At 41.5% G+C, this 19,511-nt stretch overlaps 1 protein-coding gene across 3 annotated transcripts in view; it reads right to left on the bottom strand.

The window, feature by feature from the left end:
• The window catches only part of STK39 (serine/threonine kinase 39), a 102,548-nt gene extending 83,716 nt beyond the window's left edge, over positions 1–18,832 (bottom strand). The window contains exon 1 of one of the 3 annotated variants that reach the window (XM_074594035.1): positions 18,776–18,832. In XM_074594035.1, the coding sequence (XP_074450136.1) occupies positions 18,776–18,789 (14 nt within the window). In that variant the 5' untranslated portion in view covers positions 18,790–18,832. Of the gene's footprint in view, positions 1–12,000; positions 12,099–18,277; positions 18,544–18,775 lie in introns of those variants that run through there. The other 2 variants (XM_074594036.1, XM_074594034.1) reach the window with 2 other exon arrangements.
• Between the last annotated feature and the right edge of the window lie 679 nt (positions 18,833–19,511).

The raw sequence follows: 19,511 nt of genomic DNA, 5'->3' as shown, positions 1-19,511 counted from the left end.
TTTCTAGCTTTTACCCCACAATATAAAAGAGATCTTTCAGTATTACTCATTTTGTTTAAAAATAAGTTATAATTCAGCTCACTATGTTCCTTTAGGCCACCATACTAAACCCTAAAACTTTATGAAACTGAACTTCTTCACAGAAAATGAACTCATGATTTCTCTCTCCATCTTCACACAACATAAATGCTTGCATTCTAAGAACTTCAGGATAACCATGTAAATACAATTTACTAACAATTTCTGCCCACTTTGTGTTCTTAATTCATGCTGGGATCAAATCTTATAACTCACCCTTATAACTCACTTGGATACTAGTTTGTTTATCCTAGCCATTAGGACTAGGACATAATTCACTTAAAATACACTAAGTGTTCTATGAAATCTATGTGCATACATAGAACTGCTACTTCTGCATTTTCGTCATTCAACAATTAATCTCGTTAATTCATCATGGAGCTATACAAAATGAATTCGTTCTGCAGTTGGACATTTAAAAACATCACCATTATGGCTATAGAATCACTGGGTTATTCAATTGTTCTATTTACCTTTTTTTGGGAGAGAAGCTTACACAAAGTCTATGAGGTCTAGCTTATCCCATACTACTTTTCAAACTCCCCAAAGATGATAATGGTCCACAAATATTTCAGTGATCCCACTGAAATCTTAGAGAAGTATCCTAAACATCCACATCAAAATAATTATTCATTATAGAAAATCTACAAGAGAATTTCTACACACGCATTGAGCCAACCTGTACCAAGGCTAAGATACAGCAAGCTTGAGCATTAACCAGACATCACATTCTCCATGAACTAAAAAAAAGCCGGGGGACTCACAATCAGCAACAAAACCCCACGTATAATAAAAAGAGAGGCAGGAGGGAATGACTAGACTTTTTGAACTCGTCTCTATTTCCCTCCACCCTCACTAAAATAGTAAAAGGACAGGCTGTATCAGATGTTTTGGCTAGATAAATTATAGGAACTATTTAGAGGTTTTCCATGCAGTACTATATTACAACTCCCTCCCTGTCAAATCTGTATAACAGAATAAAGAAATTCTTCTGAGAAAAGCACATAACAGGAATCTACCTTCTTGAATACAGAGGTTTCTAGCATCAGAGTACAGCAAATAACTATCAATCACAAATTAATTATTCAGGAAATGAGACAAATCAATACTGTACAAGAAAGTGGAGAACTTATACCGATGACCTGGAAAATGTAAAACTCTTCCTTCCCTCCACCAATGAGCCCAGACACACTATTTTGAAGGAACTCTTCTGAAATGTCTGTCTTATCTGAAGAACAATCAGCTATCACCACCACTCAGTTCAAAGAATTTTAAAAGACCTTTACTCTAACAAAGGCATTAAAGAAATCTGTGGCTAGAAAGTGAATCCAGATACATTTAGATTAGACACAGGTTTATTTAATAGTGACCGTGTTCAGCTTTGAAATAAGGTATCAGCCTAAGTGATGGCTTTTTGCTTTCAGACACTTTCTTGGTGAGGAGACTTGCGCCTACAGCCATAAAAAGGTCAGCACTTGTCAGCTTGGTACAATGCCATCAACAAATTAAAATCAGATTAGAAGGTCCAAGGATGACCATTAACTGCGTTTGGGGTATTCAAGTAAAGCTGGCAATAAGCACACAGTTTGGAAAGGGAGGAAAGAAAGACAGGCTACGCCCGCTATCTCCTCTGACCTCAGGACTGCCCCTCCCTCTGTTCCCATCCCGGCTCTCCCAAGAGAGACTGACAAGAAGTGCTGATGTTAAATCTCAGTCTGAGAGATTCTTTTGTTCCCCTCATTTGTCAGAGAGGCTATATTTAGTGCAACTACTGAAACAAGTAAAATAAGTGAACCACAATAAATATAGTCACTGTGTTTGTTAAGCACATGGGAGAAACAATAATTTACAGGTGGATCAAGATCACACATTCTGTTGAAGCTTGGTAGAAATAAAGCCATGCCTCTCTGCTAGAGAAATACATTCTGTTCCCCCATGCAGTCATGTCACATAGTGCACAGAGTCTTGCCTTTGAAGCTGCAGTAGTAAGACAGTCAGTATCCCAGCTCCCTTACCAGTTTTCCAATCCAATATACTACATATAGTGCAGAACAGTTTTATCCCCCCATGCTATCGTGGTTAGCGATTGAAGTGACAACACCACAGCAGCAGACATGGTTAGCAACCTACCTGACAGCCCTGCATTTCAACACTGGAAAACTTTCAGCCCTGTCAATCACAAAAATAACACAAGGTACATGACAAAAACACATTCCTGCCCATTTTTTAAAGAAGGTACCTACAAAGCAATTCAAGTCTTTTAGGTAAGAGAAGGTGCTAACAAAGTTAAGCATCGACTTTTAGAAGCACATTGCATCAGAAACAGAAAATAACCTCAATGCTTCTCCCCATCAGGGAGTGTAGTGATAGGATGAGGGGGGTAACAGTTTTAAACTGAAAGAAGGTAGATTTGGATTAGCTATTCAGAAGAAACTTTTTACTGTGAGGGTGGTGAGACACTGGAAGAGGTTGCCCAGAGAAACTGTGGATGCCCCATCCCTGGAGGGGTTCAAGGACAGGCTGGATGGAGCTTTGAGTAACCTGGTCTAGTGGGAGGTGTCCCTGCCCATGGCAGTGGCGTTGGAACTAGATGATCTTTAAGGTCCCTTCCAACCCAAACCATTCTATGATTTTGCCCATCTTTGAATAGGAAGCCGCACATACTCCAAAAACACCTTGGTACTTGACACCAAAAGAAAGGTGTAGATGCATTAGAAAGGAAATTGGAGTGATGCCAAACATCCAGGCAGTTTAATGCCCATCTGTGAGTGTCATCACCAAATCTATCTTTTAACTAAGTACTCCATGGCCTTGAGTCCTCTTATGTGTCAGTCATGGAGCTCATAGGGAGCCTGGTACATTTCCAGACCTGGCACGAGAGCATCTTCCCATTCATTAGCAATACACGTCAAGGAAATGTCAGCACCACAGCAGGTAAGGAAAACCTAAACAAAAGCAGTCCACTTTCAGCAGGTGTTATCTTCTCCCTGACTTGCCATTTAAAATAGATGAGTCGTCTAAATAACGAAGTTGAAAGGGAACTATAGCAACTCAAATTAGACCGTCTAGGCAAACCCCATATTATTAACACTACCTAAGATTAAATTCCTTTTGTTCTGCTCCACATCTCAAACATCTTCATAAGAAGTGTTGTTATAAGTGGAAAATATTTATATAAAAAAATCCACAATCACCACTATTTCAGAATTTGCAGTTATCAGAACTGGAATTTGCCTTGCGGAGGTGTCAGGATAAGACTGGTGTGACTGGCGGCCCCTGCTCCCAACCCCTGGTAATGTAGGTTAGCATAACTAGCACCATTTTATAAGGCAAGGAGCCATTCTCTGCGACTGAGCAGGTCACATATTGATTCCTTTTCCCCTTATTATCAGGCCCTGAAGGTCCTGTGAACCAGGCAGACAAACCAAGCAGATTTCTTCTTCCCCCTCTACTGTCCTCAACATTTCTGGGCGCCAGGCCAATTACTCCCTTCCTTACTGGCCTTGAAGGTCCCAGGCACCCAGCCAAGCTGGTGGTGGTGGTGGCGACCCCATCACAGAACAGGGAAGCATAACAGCACACAGAGCACTGTCCATAAAATCAAGCAGTTACAAGTTTTAAGCAGGGAACGTGGACCAGAGCTGCGGCACCCTCGGTGGTCAGGGTTGCCTCCACCATCATCTGCTTCCTCCGAGGACTGACTGACTCATATGCTTTTATATGATTTTCTAGTCTAGATTATGATTGTTATATTGATACAACAAACCATGTATTAATACTTGACCTGATCTGCCGAGGGTCCAGGTAATTAGAAATTATAAGTTAAGTTGTATTATAAACTCTGTATTACTTAGGTGATTAGAATTCATAAGTTATATTATAAATTCTGTATTACAATACTTACAAATTGTACTATATTGATTCTGCTTGTAGAAATCCCGTGCTGTTCTAATCATAAATTCTGTGCTATACTAATCATAATACCCTCTTGAGAAAATAAAGCTTTAATTGTAACTACAATTTTGTGCCATCATCATTCTGCCAAGGATCCCTAAAAGAACATATCTGTCCCCTTAGTGACAGGTGACAACTGGTAACCTCGATTAACAGATTCTTGGGAGTAAACAGATGTTATTCTCTAGTGCAGAATTTACTTCTCGCACACCACAAAATTATCCTGCTCACATGTGCTAAAAGAGAAGGGTATGGGGGGGGGGGAACAACCAACATACACAGACAAATTAATAAATACAACTGAACCTAAAAAAAACCCCACAAATAAACAAGCTAAAAACATTCAGTTCTGACCCCAAAATACATCAAATCTCTTGTAAAATATGCTACTTAAAACCTACAACATAAGAATTTCAATGGTCATCAAATGTGAAATGCAAAGAAAGTATCTCTGTCCCAGTTTGCACAAGTTAGGTTTTCCTCACAAGTCCCATGGCTTTCAGGTCTGCTTGAGGTATCTTATCACCACTTTATATTCCTAGTCCATTTATAATCCCTTCACTATGATTTTTCCAAGGTTGTGATTATGAATTTAGTACATTAAGAGCTTAATGAACTAAGGAGTATGAAACTGAACTTAGCAGTGAAAAGTCAAGTTCTATACCTGGAATGATCTTTCCTGTGAATCACGTTACCCTCCATGTGAGCTGCCATTGTTAAAAAAAAAAATTGATACCAGGTATTATGCATAGGAGTAAAATAAACTAGGCTCTGTTTTAATATTAATTTTACTCAAATTTACAAAAGTTGCAGAACAGGAATTGGGAATTCAATGCCACCAAGAAATAGCATGTATCAGATCAGAGAGCAAGGAGGTTGCTTAGTTGTACTTACCTAACGAATGCCTAAGATGCCTCAAATTTTTGTATCAGTGTATAAAGGTTAACTTGTGAATTCACCAAACTTATGGTCTAGAAGATACCTGTGCCATTGAACAATGACTACTATTAGACATAACAGTCCATTACTTAAAGAGATTTAAAGAAATACTTTCCTTTGGGCATGACGAAAAATAATTAACTAACTAAATCCATTTCAGCCCAGCACATAAAGTAAAAAAGGGAAGATCTACCCTGCTAGGTTGTCATTAGGTCTAATTCTGTAAAAGAATACGCTGGCAGGAGCATGGATCATTTGTAAAAGTTCTCTGAAAGAACTCTTGAGAAGACCAAAACAAGGAACTGAGCCACAGGTAACAATGGCACACATGTAAGACGTATTATTATCTGTTAACCTAGCTCACAAGACAGAGAGGGGGAAGGAAAGCTATGAAGCACCTGAGCCCTTCTCCGGTTCACATTAGTTTTGTAATCAGATCTGCACTGGCTTCCTGCAAAACACAAAAGAATCCAACTTCAATCACACCACAAATTTGTTAGGGAAGAAGAAACAGAAAAAGCAGCAGCCAAAGAACCTGCAGCAGGCTTTTCCACCCACGCTTTTCCGCTGCTCTTGCAGCATAATGGGCAGCGCAGCTGTGCCGCCCAGCTGGCACACTGCAGCAGGAGTCCACTCCCGTTGTACAATTACACCGGGGCCATCGTGTGATAAGGAGAAATGTGGATGTACTGTACTTGACATGAATGAATCCAACAAATCCCTACGCATTCTGCATTTTCCCAACAAAGGGCGTGAAAGAGAGTTGAAAGGAAGGATACGACTTGGTTTAAGAATTTGCTAAAAAAATTAAAATTAATTTTGTCTGTCATGTTATTTTCCATTCATCCTGACAATGTAGGTCAGATTTTCAGGTAATAATGTAAACGTCTGTGTTTGGATTTTTTTTTTTTTTTTCCCACTTAGAGTTGTACCAAAAACTTGCCATCAAATTCACAGAACCAAACGCCATACAAAAGAACATCTGTGTAAAACAGAGACAGTTTCTTGCTGTTTTAATATGCTGTGGTCAGAATCATAGAACGTGTTGGGTTGGAAGGGGCCTTTAAAGGTCATCTAGTCCAACCCCCCTGCAGTAAGCAGGGACATCTTTAACTAGATCAGGTCAAAGATTTAACTAGATCTAACATCTTTAACTAGATCAGGACTGTTAGGTCAAAGACTATATCCATGACCTAACAGGTCTCACTTTTTTTTTTTTTTAAACTTTTTCTTGTCATTCATACAGTGTTACACAGAAAAAAAAAAAATCACCTTGAAATACGTGTAAGAGGTCTTGACAATTTCTGTTTTTACAGAGTTTTATAAAACTAGGTGAATTTTGCACACGTTTTGGGAGAATAATAAATTTGTTCTTACCGGGCTAATCCAAAAGTGTATTTTTCACCTCATTGCTTACAATATACTTTAACACTTAAAAAAAAAAAATTAAAAAAATCACAGACTTCAAGCTATCTGTTATCAGAAAGAAAAAGCAAAGCCTCCAGGGCTTTTGTAGAAGAGGGTGTTTCTACAAGAAATCTGAGAGATCTTCTTCTACCTAATTAGCCCTCCAGAAAGCATACCAGCAGGGGCATTTCATTTTTCCGTCATCGATCTGAAGAAGCATAAACACTTCACTCAGAGACGTGCCACAAGAACTAGCTTTTTTTTCTACATTCATTTGAAAAACTGCTAGAATAAATTCCTTATCATTCAGTCAGCTGCACAACAAAAGAACATTGGGTAATAAATCTCAATTTAAACCAAAGAAGTTTATCTAGAAGAGAATGGGAAAGCTGACATCATTCTTCCCTTAAAAATTTTGTATCCAAATGCGTTGTTGCAAAAGTCTAGGGTTTTATCCTAGAGTGAACAGTCAACACAAGAGTTTCACAGGAAAAATCTTAGCAGTAATACTTCAAGTATTAAAAAGACCAACAATGCAATTTAGAAATACATGTATCCAGATGCAGTTCTTACTCAAGGGCAAAGCCTCCTATCAGACACAAGAGAAATTAAAAATTTCTAGACAGTAGAAAAAACAGAGAAATAACTGACAGAAGATAAAGTAATTGAGGTTAGAGGGAAATTCAAAAGAGAGCACCAACCTGCACTTCATACTATTTAGTTGCCTGCACATTTGCATTTTGGCTTTGAGCAAACAGGGCAGTTTTGAAGTGAGTATCCTCTCAATCTTCCTCACAGAGCTTTAGTTTGCTTTGTAGAGCAGCTCTTGTGCATGCAAAATCAACTCCTTTTGGAGGAACCTGAACCGGAAATTCTGCTCCAGCAGAAACATGCTCTAGCCCCTGAAAAATGTAATGGCTCAGCCAGTCTTCAAATATTTTCAAAAAACAAGGACAGCTGGGATGTTTGGTCCATGGAACTAGTGTATATCTTGTTTGAAGTAAAACTCCAAACCCAAATAGTTCGTAGAGGTGTCAACATTGACTGATTCGCTCCCTTTATCTGCTCCCATTTCACCAGAAATTTATAGACACAACTAAGATACTAATGAAATTCCAATGTGCAACCAATTTGTAATCCACAAATACTCTCCAAATCTGCCTTTCTGTTAGCAGGAACACTTTTGTCAGAGTTGCTTCCTAAACTCAAGATGCTCTTTGAAAGAACAAAGCCCCAACCGACTATCTTTCTGCTATTTCACACAAAGATACCACCAAAAATGTTTCAAACTATGGAATCATTGAATCATTAAGGCTGATCTAGAGATCATCTAGTCCAATCCGCCTGCTCCAACAGGGCCAGCTAAAGCAGGTTACCCAGCCAGGTTTTGAGTGTCCACAGATGGAGACTCCACAGCCTTTCCAGGCAACTTGTTGCAGTGTTTGATCACACTCACAGTAGAAGTTTTCTTGTGTGAAGATTTTTGTGTCCACTGCCTCTTGCCCTGTAAGTAGGCACTACTGAGAAGAGTCTGTCTCCCTCTTCTTCATTCCCTCTCATCATGTATTTATACATATTGATAAGATCCCCCTCAGCCTTCTCTTCTCCAGGCTGCATAGTCCCAGCTCTCAGCCTCAAATGAAGGACGCTCCAGTCCCATAATCATCTCTGTGGCCAGGGACATGCTGAAGTTTTGCAGGCTCACACCTGAAGTACAAAGCTGAGGAAAATCTCTGTTAAATGAGACCTCCTGAACAGGTTTAGTTTGTCCAAGCTGAGACATGACCGGCAGCGCTAAGTTTTGTACTGTTTCTGATCTCTTCCTTACCTGCCTGCCCAAACCTCACTCAGCTGTGAGTTTTCAGAACACCACAAACAAAAGCCCTAGAGTAACATACACTGAATAATATGTCTGAAAGAAACAGCTATTTTGAGCTACAGCTGTCTACACAACAAAAATCTAGAAGGAAGAAAAGTTCAAAATAAATTACCTTCTTGTAATAAGGAAGAAAAAAAGTTAACCTAGCAGTTAATTTGAATCATACTTTACCACAGCAATGTCATCTTATAAGACCAAATATAGGTGCATGACACCAATGCAGAAATAAGATTTTCCTTCAGAGTTCATAGATGTAAGGAAATAACTTCTTTCTCCAGCATCATTCTAATACAGAGTCAGTTCTTCCTAAAAAATACAAAATAAAAACAAAACACCTTTCCTATCATATGTTCTACTACAATCTTTAAAGACTATTATGTTACATGGCTAGATGTTTTTCCCCCTAAGATAAACTGCAAGATCTAATTTTTAGGTAAAATATTTTCAGAAAAAGAAACAAGGATTGTGATCGTTTTATTCTCCCTGTTGTTTCATCATCAATACAGAAACCATTATTCAATGTGCATGCAAATCCTGACATCTGGAAGGCAAAACTCATACTGGAAATGGCTCTGCATAACTACGTGAGAACTTGATACCTGATATTCACTGTGGGACCAAAAGTTACCTTACCAGGCCATCATCAGAACTCCACAGAAATCTGCTTAACTCCACCTTATACAAGCAGGGTAAATCGAAGATTTGCTGTGCTGAACCAGATATCCTGCCTAGAAAAAAAAGCTGTTAAAAGAGAATTACTGTTCATTTCTGAAGTATCACTATAAACAAATGCTGGTGTTGATTTAGTTGGCATGTTTTATTGTTTCTCATTTAGTTTGAAAGTAAACACTTGGAACAATTCTAACACCATAAATGCAATATTTTCCAAGTCTTCTGGATGTCACCACATAGTGCATCATTCTCTTCCGAGAATGAAGAACAGCAATCTCCCAAAACAAAGGCAGTATTGCTACTGCACTGTCATGACGATCTCTAATTAATACTGCAATGTTGAGCTACAAAGCATCTTCAGCCAGTTCACCCCAACAGAACGTGCCTGCTAGAATTTGAGCTCCTCGTGGCCACACTGTACAAGCGAAACACTTACCTATTTCTCATCCTGCTTCTCATGAAACAACGGAAGAGCTGGAGCAATATAAATGCTATCATGGCATTAAATTTTCATCAGGTGATTCTAATCTAATTCTAATGAAGATCCTATTATTAGTTTGAAGTGGCTCAGATGCTGGAAGCACAAGACACTAACAGGAATAAATTATAAGTTTAAATTCAGTCCCTGTACTAAAGTGTCTTCAAACTAGAGAAGTGAGAAGGGAAAAGTAACTTTATAACTGAATTGTGATCCTTCTGAATCTAAGCATGTTTCGTCTCAGGACTCTAAAGCAATACCTCAAACTTATGATCTTGCCTGTATTACTCCTACAGGACAGAAACCATGATCAAAAAGTAAATACACAACATTTTTATGGTCTGCTAAATTAATTGGTTTTGTACCACTACCCTGAGGCAGGTATACTTGGCACATAGTTTGCTTACAACTATAGAAATAATTTGTTCCTATTAAGAAAACCCTTAGACAGTCAACATTGATTTTGACCTTCAAGATCGTATGTTTTAAGTTCATACTACTTCTGAAAGCATGACTAGGAACTCAGAAAACCTTCCAAGTTTTAGTCTGCTTCTAGTCCTCGCTTCTCTTTAAGTGTGTTAGCATAGTTCAACTTAAAAGCTGTGTAATATAATTATTACATCTGCCTGACAGGACATCCTCAAGTTTCACCTACGTTTTGCTTCTGATCAGAATACCTCAGAGGAAGTTAGACATGCACAGAAATAATTAGGCTAATAAAATGATTCAGAAATTGTTAATCATAAAGACAAAAGATTAATGGAGACTACTAATTTATCATACTGGGGTTTCATCAAACTGTTGAGTAAAGTCACATACCTAGCCAAATACCTACGGGCAAAGGACTGGAAATAGTGACTCCACCAATGCCACAAACTTAATCCTGCAGCTAACGAATGAACGAGCGACACTGCTCAAACTTTTCACCGAGGTTCTTTCGGGAGCAAGCTGCAGGACTGACACAGCAACCCTGGAAAATCGCACCTGAGAATTGATCAGAGAGACTCTAAAAATCCACCACCTTCATCAGCACTGTCAGCATCTCACCACAGCCACGGAAACTTTCTACAGAACAGTCACCAGTCAACTGAAGTCTACTTAAATGTCAGGAGGCAGCACATTTCTCCACGAAGATTAAGCTTCTTCCCCTTTACTGCCATTCCCCAACTATCTACCCTCTCCTGAAAGGCAACCAACTCTCATAAAGTAACTCTAACTTGACAGCAGTTTCAGGAAAAATTAAGTTCCTCCTGCGCTGTCAGGTACCACATAATGGCTTGTTTCTCCCTGTATATTCTCCCTGGTTTTTCTCATTACTACGTTTTCTGTCCCAGGCCTTGGTTTTGTGGGTGGTTTTTTTTCCACATGTTTTTAGTCTCGCCCTCCTAGGCCCCCAGGCATGTGTTAAAAACCACAGCACGGTCTCCAGCCAGAAGCACTGTGCAGGAGGAAGCAGGTGGCAGAGAGAAGGAAGAGCTGCATTGCCACCACACAGCCCTAGGGTAGGCAAGGGAGGAGGACAGCAGCCAAGCCCCACCAAAGAAGGTACGGGACAAGCATTCAACATGCACTAGTCGCTTCAATGACGGAGTTGATTGCACAATCACACAGAACCTAGTACGGTGTGTATACAGACTGACATAAGAAGGAAAAAGAAAAGTTTTAAAGGAAACTCTTCTCTCAAGGATTTCATACCAGCATTGCTTCATTCTGCCACTGCTGGATGATAATGTTCTTACACCCACAAGCTTCAACCGTGCGACCCTTATGCACACCCAAAAGACCTTCAAACTTAGCAAGAAACAGTGAAATCTAGCAGTGCTGTCAGGATTTCATCCTACCAACAAGGCTGTGCTGCAAAAGGCAGCAGTAAGTAAAAATCCACTCATTCAAAAAAGCTAATTATTCTTTTACACAGGGTAAGCAGTATCAACTTCTGTCAAGTGTGATTTCCTTTAGGAGAAAAAAAAATAAATTAAAAATCTTGCTTTTAATTTTGGGCACCAGTAAATTTCCTAGCAACATATTTATCTTCCAAACAGATTGCTCCTCTAGTGCAGTGTCTCAGCAGTATCCCAGTGACTTCAGCAAACCCAAGAAGTTAATAAAAGTAACTAACTTAACTTGATTTTTAAGGTCTGTTCTTTCAACACCAAGAATTGCCATTTTTACTGGAAATAAAACCAGCTTCGACCTATCACTGTCTTATCGTTCTGAATTATTTTGGAAGAGAGGAAGAGGAAACAGAAAAAAAAACCAAAAGGGTCATACAAAAATGAAATATGGCCTACGCTTCTAGCCACTATATCAGCCACCCACATCTCCTTTGCATTGAGTGCTCACTGATTTTGGCCCTCAGGCCACTCAGAACAGATCTGGTTTTGTTTCCATTTAACAAAGAGAGGCTCCATTTGACAAGCAGATTCTGGAAAAAAAAACAACTGGTCTCTGACTGAAGGGAAAGTGATTCTTCACTGAAAGCAAAACAAAAAAAAGTAAAACAGTTCTCATGTTGTTGCAGAGCAACACATGACCCAACTTAAAATTGCTCTCCCAGGTCTGAACTTGGCCCCTGCTATCAAAGTACCCTTACAATGCTGGTCACGAGCGGTGGTCCCACTTTGAAGATGTAAAGCCTTGCTGTTGTAAGGCTTAATGAGAATGAAAATCATGCAGTCTCTTCAAATTTCCACACGGTCACCAGCGGAACTGCTCCTCTTCTAGCACTCAAGCAGCTCCTGTGGAGCCAGGACTTTCCAGGTCTCAGAGGTTTCAGACCTTATCTGCAGGAAGAACTTGGAGCAGGGAGAGCATAGGGACAGGAGGGCCAAGCATAAAGGAGGTAGGCAGATTCCAAGAGCAGGAAAGCATAGCACACTTTCTGTAAATTATCATTACATTGCATCAGCAAACTGCCTGATGTGTTGATTACATGCACCTTTACCGTTCCAGTTAACAAATTAACTTTAAAACAAGCTTTATTTGCTGGTTATTTACAATCATGATGACCCCAAAGCAAGTAATGCATAATTTTCTTTATTTTCATGCCATTCAGGTTCTTGTAAAACATAATTAATCTTCTTCCTGATAAGTCTGAATTCCAGTTGCATGAGTTAATTTATTTTTTTTAAAATTCACTAAATTATATAACAAAGTTTGATCACTGAATCACTTACGAAGCTTAACCTCTTTGAAGTAATGAAAACTACAGCCTTGTCTCCAATCCGGGTATTTCTAACGCAGAAAGTTCATTTTCATTCAAAAAAAAGCCAAGATAGAGCTCCCTTCCCCAACACTATTACTATCATGTGGAGACAAGGCAAATAATTAACAACCACAAGCTCTGCACAGCCTCATTAGCAGCACAGTACTCTGAGTGTTCTACAAGGTATTTTTAAATTGCACCGTGACCATCTTTACTGTGACAAATAAATTAGAAGCCACTTCTTATAAAAATATTAAATAAGGATTTAACATTTCTAGAGTTCCGTCAAATGGTTATTAGCTAACAGAAGATCTTGAGCACTTACTTCCCAAAAACATAAAATTTTAATTTACAAAATAATAAACTCTTCCTGTCAAGCTACAGATGTATTAAGTTATGATTAACATTACGAAGGCTATATTTAATATGTGCATATACAATATCCTTAGGCTGCTGTGGTAACTTTTAAGATTGGTAAGGAAGAAAATTTGCTTTGGAGCAGAATTAAGGCAGGCACACCGTTCTTTTAACACAAAGCTTCAGTATAAAGATCTTAGGTAGTGTTAAGTATTACTTAGCAAATTATGCAGCTCCTTATGCAAGAATTACAGGGGTTTTGAAAATAAATCTCTGCAAGAGCAAATATCAAAGTTTACCATAGCTTTAGTTGCTATGGTGTGGTATTTCACCGACCGCAGTCCAACCTAATTTGCAGCATATACATAACAACTACTGCAAAAGAAAGCCCTTCAACTGGTTTTTTTCCACTCAAAAAACAAAAAGCCTCATTAAGCACAGGGGTAAGAAATTTTTAAAAGTGTGAATGAGACAGGAGCGCCTGATTAACAGAGCAACACAGAACTGTAACTCTACTTCTAACTATAGGGAGGCTTTTCACAACAGCATACACCGTGCTTACAGGCTTCAACATTAGTTCCTGAGCATCATAATCAGACACTTCTCTACAGAGTCAAAGATCTCTGATAACAACAAATATAGGGGAGTCTATTCTCTGTCAGACAAAAAGCCATTAGCAATACACATGCAGCAGGGGAGGGGGAGGAAAAAAAAAAAAAGAAAAAAGTAAATAGCATGCCATAGAAACACCAGCGACTCCAGAGCCATTAACGTGAGAGTGGCTCACAGGCTGCTCACAATAAGAACTATAAAATCAGCAGAACAGTCTCGAGTGATAACCCGTTCTACTCAAAATCTTAACACATTTGACTTAGCAACACCGCACCTCATGAGGCAACAAGCCACAGACATTCTTGAGCTCAAAGTTAGAAAGGCAAAACTAGAGGAAAGCCTCAGTTCAAGTAAGGTAACCTTTTTAATGAGTTGCAGCCAATACAGATAATCCATCATGTAGCAGTAACCCTTTATTTTCCAATTAATTCTGGCTGGTTTCTAGCCAAATTAATTTTCCAAGTCAGTTGCAGCAGGAGAGCTGAAAATATAATTTTATAATGAAAGCGATCACCCAGCCTAATCACGAGATAATCCAGTGCTTCTCCATAACCAACTCTTCCACAATTATCAACGCAGACTGACAAACATTAAATCACATCAAAACAGCATCAACTCCAATGCAGTTTTCCAAAAACAAGGCAAAGCCACTTGTTCATATCAATTTAAGAAACCTTTTTTTAAAAAAAAAAGCAACACAAAACACAAAAACCCAAACTAAAACACACCAAAACACCCAAACAAAAAAAAAAAAACAACATAGATTTAGTGCTGCTTTGTCTCATCCATGAGATGTAGGACTCATTACAATCTGAAAGGTACAAATAGAATTTTAACACTATTCAATTTTCACATTTTGAAGTCGATTACCATTTAAATGTTTGTTCTGTGAAGATTTGCTTCTAAGGAGGAAAAAACCTCGCATACATAAGTGACAAATTCAGAGAAATCTATTTCAGTTATTTTAGTCAGAATACTTGGTTCTAAACACAAACTGAATAAGAACATATCTCACAGCATTGCTCTTATTAGCTTTTTTTTTTAATCTAAGTCATATCCAGCTTACAAAAAAACCCAGCACATACATTAAAGTCCACTACACATTTTAACCTAATGCATTAACATCATAGAAAGACATCTCCCAGGTCTTCACTAAATTAAATCTGGCTCTCCCTTAATAGCAATTACAGTTCTTATCTCTGTAACTCCTACCGGAAGGTTGCTTTGGGTCCTCCTGTCCTAAGTTAGAAATCCCCTTCTAACTTCCAAATGGGTAAGTATATGGACAGCCTGTATCAATCTGAATTAATGTAAGAATTTCCTCTTAATTCGCTAACCTACACATTTACAGACAGCAGTCAGAACTGTTTCTTCCTGCTCCAGAAAATAGGCATTAATAGGAAGAGCCTCTTCCTTGCATCAGATCTATCAATCACGCAGCCATGCAGCAAGTCAAACAGGGAACCTGATCCAACAGAAAACTAACACGGCAGAAGAACTAGTTCTCTGGCAGATCAATGCGATCCTTTCAACAGCTGCCTGTTAGAGCAAATTAAATGTATCATGGAACTGCATACCAAGAGTTTACAAAGAACTGGCTAGCCACCTTAAAAATAAAGCAAACATGGAATAACATCTCCTAAGAAGCACTCCTTAAAGCCAGCATTTTCTCTTTAACAGGCACTTGAATCTCCCAACCATCCCAAAGGAAGCAACGGACAGAGAAGGAAAAAAACCTGTATCATTTGAAATCCATATAATGTGGCCTCGGTTTTGAAAATAGCATTTGGCTAGACACAGATGAACAACAAGAAAAGTTCACATTCTCACACAGAAAAAGAGCAGAACTTCTCCGACTTGCTAAACCCACAGGATGAAGACAGCCCACATGACTAACAATGATTTTCACTTTATGATCACCACCAAAACTTTCAAATGCCCCCTAAAACAGGCCATTGAAGTCGTTCTGCATCTGTGTTTTAGTTACCATACAATATAAAGCCTATTCAGTTGGTAAGTGGCGTGATAAACCATCCTGGTGTACCTTACCCTGTGTACCTTTCCTCCTGCAAAGCCCACAAAGATGCTTCCTTGTTGTTATTTTTCTCATTTAACTGGCAAAGGGCTATTGTAACTGAACCCATCCCTTAAGATGCTACCCAGCTCCTCAGGGAGAGGTGTGTAGTGCTTTCCAGAAGTGAAGGGCTCTGTTTCAGCAAGTGGTAACAACTCACGTTCACAATGCAATTAACCCTGGCATGGCTGATGCAAAGGGATATAACTTGCTGCTGAACCAAGTTCAGACCGTACCATCTCCCCTCCTTCAGGTATAAAAGATGCTTTAAGAATCACTCCCTCACTACGTTCATGCAACAACATTCATCCAACATCTCCAAAATTATGCACGCATTTGGTCAAATATATAGAATTTATAAAGGTTTGGGGTTTTTTTGGAGGAAGCGGGGTCGCGTGTGTTTGGTACGTTTTTTACTATTTTTAATAGTATCAATACTAAATTTAATCTCATAGTGGGTCTCCTATAAGTTAAGACAACAAATACAAGGTGTTAATGAAAAAAAATACATATTTGACTAAACACAATATTTTTAAGTTAAGTGGTACAAAATAAATCTCAGTGAGTTTGAGAGAAAGTCATGTAAGCAATCTAAGCTTAGTGAAAGGTCAACCGAACTCAGGCAAGTTCAGTGTGTCCAAGAATCTGATTCAATATAAACTGACCTCAATTTCCTCACTAGGCACGCACTTTAGTTAAAGAAATAATAAATAACATTTAATTGCACTAGTAGGTAACTCTACAGATAGGACTAGTAGGTTTCTCTACAGATAGGTATTTGCTACTCCAATTTAGCATCTACCTGTAAAATAGATGTATGCTTATATATAAACGATTAGAAATACTTTTTACATATCAAAAGATACAAGCTTTTACGTGGAAAGAATAAAGTGGAAAGGAGTTTCTAAATTAAACTCTCACACAGGCATTCTACAAGTACCACAACAGAAAATAACTACTATTTAAATAACTCATATGACTCATGTCACACCCTAGACAAGGATTAATCCAACACCTTTGAGGCCTTTTTTACCTTAGAAGGATTTACTCAGCAAAGATAGACCTTATGCTAATATAATCACTTCCACTTGGCTAATTTAGATCCATGCCCCAGACTGAGTAAGATAAAGTCCTCTGGCCAGTAAATGCAGCCCATGGGGGGCCCTGTGCTGGCAGCACTGGGTTGACGCTGAGCACCAGTCTGGTCCAGGCCAGCCACCTCCAGGGATCCGAACACCTGAACCCTCAATCCCTCCTCAGTCCCTTTTCACAGACTAGGAAGTGCAAACAGAAACACAAAGGCACCACCTGGGTCAACAGAAAGCCATCCCATTTTAAGGATGAAGTACTTTTCTCAACTATTTTGTTTCTGCCTGTGGAAAATAAAAAGCTTAATGACAAAAGCTGAGTACGCACAACTTTGCAAGCCAGATCAATAAGACTTAGTTCTAGCTGTCATCAGCCTGAGAACAATTAGCAATAATGTGTAATACTTAAAACAACCAACAGCATCAGCACGCAAAACTCCTGGATTTTTTTTCATTCACAAGAAATAGTGATTTACAGTTTTAGAGCTGGCCTTTGCCATTCACAGTATTTGCTGGAGGTTTAAAATGTTACATACAGCAAGTTTTCCCAAAGTAGTTCATTAGCAACAAGCAACATCTAGGTCAGGAGAGGAAAAACTTTCCATCGCACATACTGTTAACAACAGTCATCTTTTCACATAGTAAAATTCAAAATAATCCAATCCAAATATAGGGGATGGAGACTGAAGACATCTGATCTGCGTTAGCCGGACGCCTGAACAAAGCGCTGAAGCGCTACCAGACACCCCCGGCCGGCGGGGCCGCGGGGAGGGGGCGGCAGGCGGGCACAACCCCACACGGCAAACCGGGACGGCGGCAGGTCGGCTGGGGTGAAACGGAGCTGTAATCCCCCGCCGGCCTTACGTGCCCCCGGCGGGGACGAGGAGCTGGGCCCAGGGGCACAAGGAGATGAGGGCAAGATTAAACAGTGAGGGAGAAGAGGAAGGGGTTTAAACATATCTATATATATATAAAAAAAAAAATGTAAAAGGAAGTCACCACGATAGTAGCAGATCTAGGGGTGAGATCTGCCTCCCCCATGAAACCACCGCAAAAATGCAGAGTAATCTAAGCGGATGCACGCACATGTGCGCATCCACAGCCGGACCCAGCACACACACAAAGCACCGAGAGCGCTTCTGCGGAGTTGCCGAGGTCCCAGCGCACACCGGCAGGTCAGGGCTCGGGCGGCGGCTGACGATGCACCGCAGGGCAGCGGAGCGGTGGCAGCAGCGGCTGCAGCACCCTCGGCCGGGCCGCACCGGGCGGGGCGCGGCGCGGCGGGTTCTAGAAGGAGCCGCCGCCCCCCGGGGCCGCGCCGCCCGCCCGCTGCCGGGCGGATAAAGTTTGCAGCAGCCGGCGGCGGCGCCACTGCAGTGCAGGGCGCATCCGCCGCAGTGAGCGAGCCCCAGCCTGCCGGAGGATGAACGCCGGTAGGCCCGGAGCCGGCCGGCCGGCCGCTTAGCCGCCGCGGCATCCCCTGCCTCCGCCCCGCGGCACCCACCCCCCCCGCCGCCCTCTGCGCTCCACTGACCGATAACCTCCTGCAGCTCGTAGGCATCCCTGCAGATGGGCCAGCCGACGGCCGGGGCGGCGGGCGCGGGCGCCGGCTGGGGCTGCTGGACGTGGACTGGCGACTCGCCCTGCTCCGCCATGATGCTGTCGGAGCGCACAGGCACCCGACGACCTCCTTCAAACTTCCCTTCCAGCAACACCTTTCGGCCGCGCTCGCTCCCTCCCTCCCTCCCCGCGCAGCCGGCCGCCCGGCGGAGGGAGGAGGCAGGGCACCGAGGGGGAGGAGGCAGAGGCGGGCGCCGCCGCCGGCCCCAGCCGCTCGCCCCGCACCGCTGAGGGGAGCGGGAGAGTGGCTGTTGGGCCCGGCGGCCCCCGGCCGGTGCCGGCAGAGCGCGGTGGTCACTCTCTCCCGCCCTCTCGCCGCCTGAGGGGGAATAGTGGGGTCCCCGGCGGAGGCGGGGGGGATGGCGGCCCCGGTCACCCCGGGGGTTCGCCGCCTTCCGCAGCGCCTGGTAACCTGCCTGGCGGCATCTCCGGACATCTTCCGTGCCGGCTCGTCCCGCTGCTCCCTGCGAGCCGGGGCTGGAAGCACGGCGAGGTCCTGTAAAGGGCGGCGGGCTGAGCCTGTGCAGGCCCCGGCCCCGCCGGCAAAGCCCCAGGCGCCCCCTCAGACCCCGCCAGGGCTGAGGATAGGAGCCAGGGAAGGCCCTGAGGGAAGGCGCTTGGCATGGTGGGGATGCTGGAAAGCACCTGTTAGGCCGGTACCATAAGCACACAGGCATCTCTAGAGCTCTCAAGCATACAAGCATTACTGCTGAGAGGACTGCTGCTGCAAGATTACCTCTATTTAAATTTGGGGATGTGAAAAAAACCTATGTGTTTTCATCAGGGATGAGAGCTCCAGTCCTGCAAAGCAGTTAAGTTGCTACTTGACCTGAGCGTCCCTTTCCATGGAGGGCAGCAGAGCTGCACCAGGTCACCTCTGTGTGGACACCACCTCGGCTCGTGCTGCCAAGGAGGACTGTGTACAGTCGAGAAATGTTCCCCTCGGCTAACCAGAAACAAGTGATTTAAACAAATATTCAAAACAAGAATCAAACTTCTCAACTGCTTCCCAAACAAGATGAAATAAAAAAAAAAAAGTCTATGGTTAGATGGAACTCTGCTGTTAATACTAGTACAGAATTATTTTTTATCTTTCCACCCTCTTTGTAGCACCAGTGTTTGTATAATATCAGCAGGATTTTACTTAC

Source organism: Larus michahellis, chromosome 7 (genome assembly GCF_964199755.1).
Source record: "Larus michahellis chromosome 7, bLarMic1.1, whole genome shotgun sequence".
NCBI lineage: Eukaryota > Metazoa > Chordata > Aves > Charadriiformes > Laridae > Larus > Larus michahellis.
This window is presented reverse-complemented; position numbering and strand designations above follow the sequence as displayed.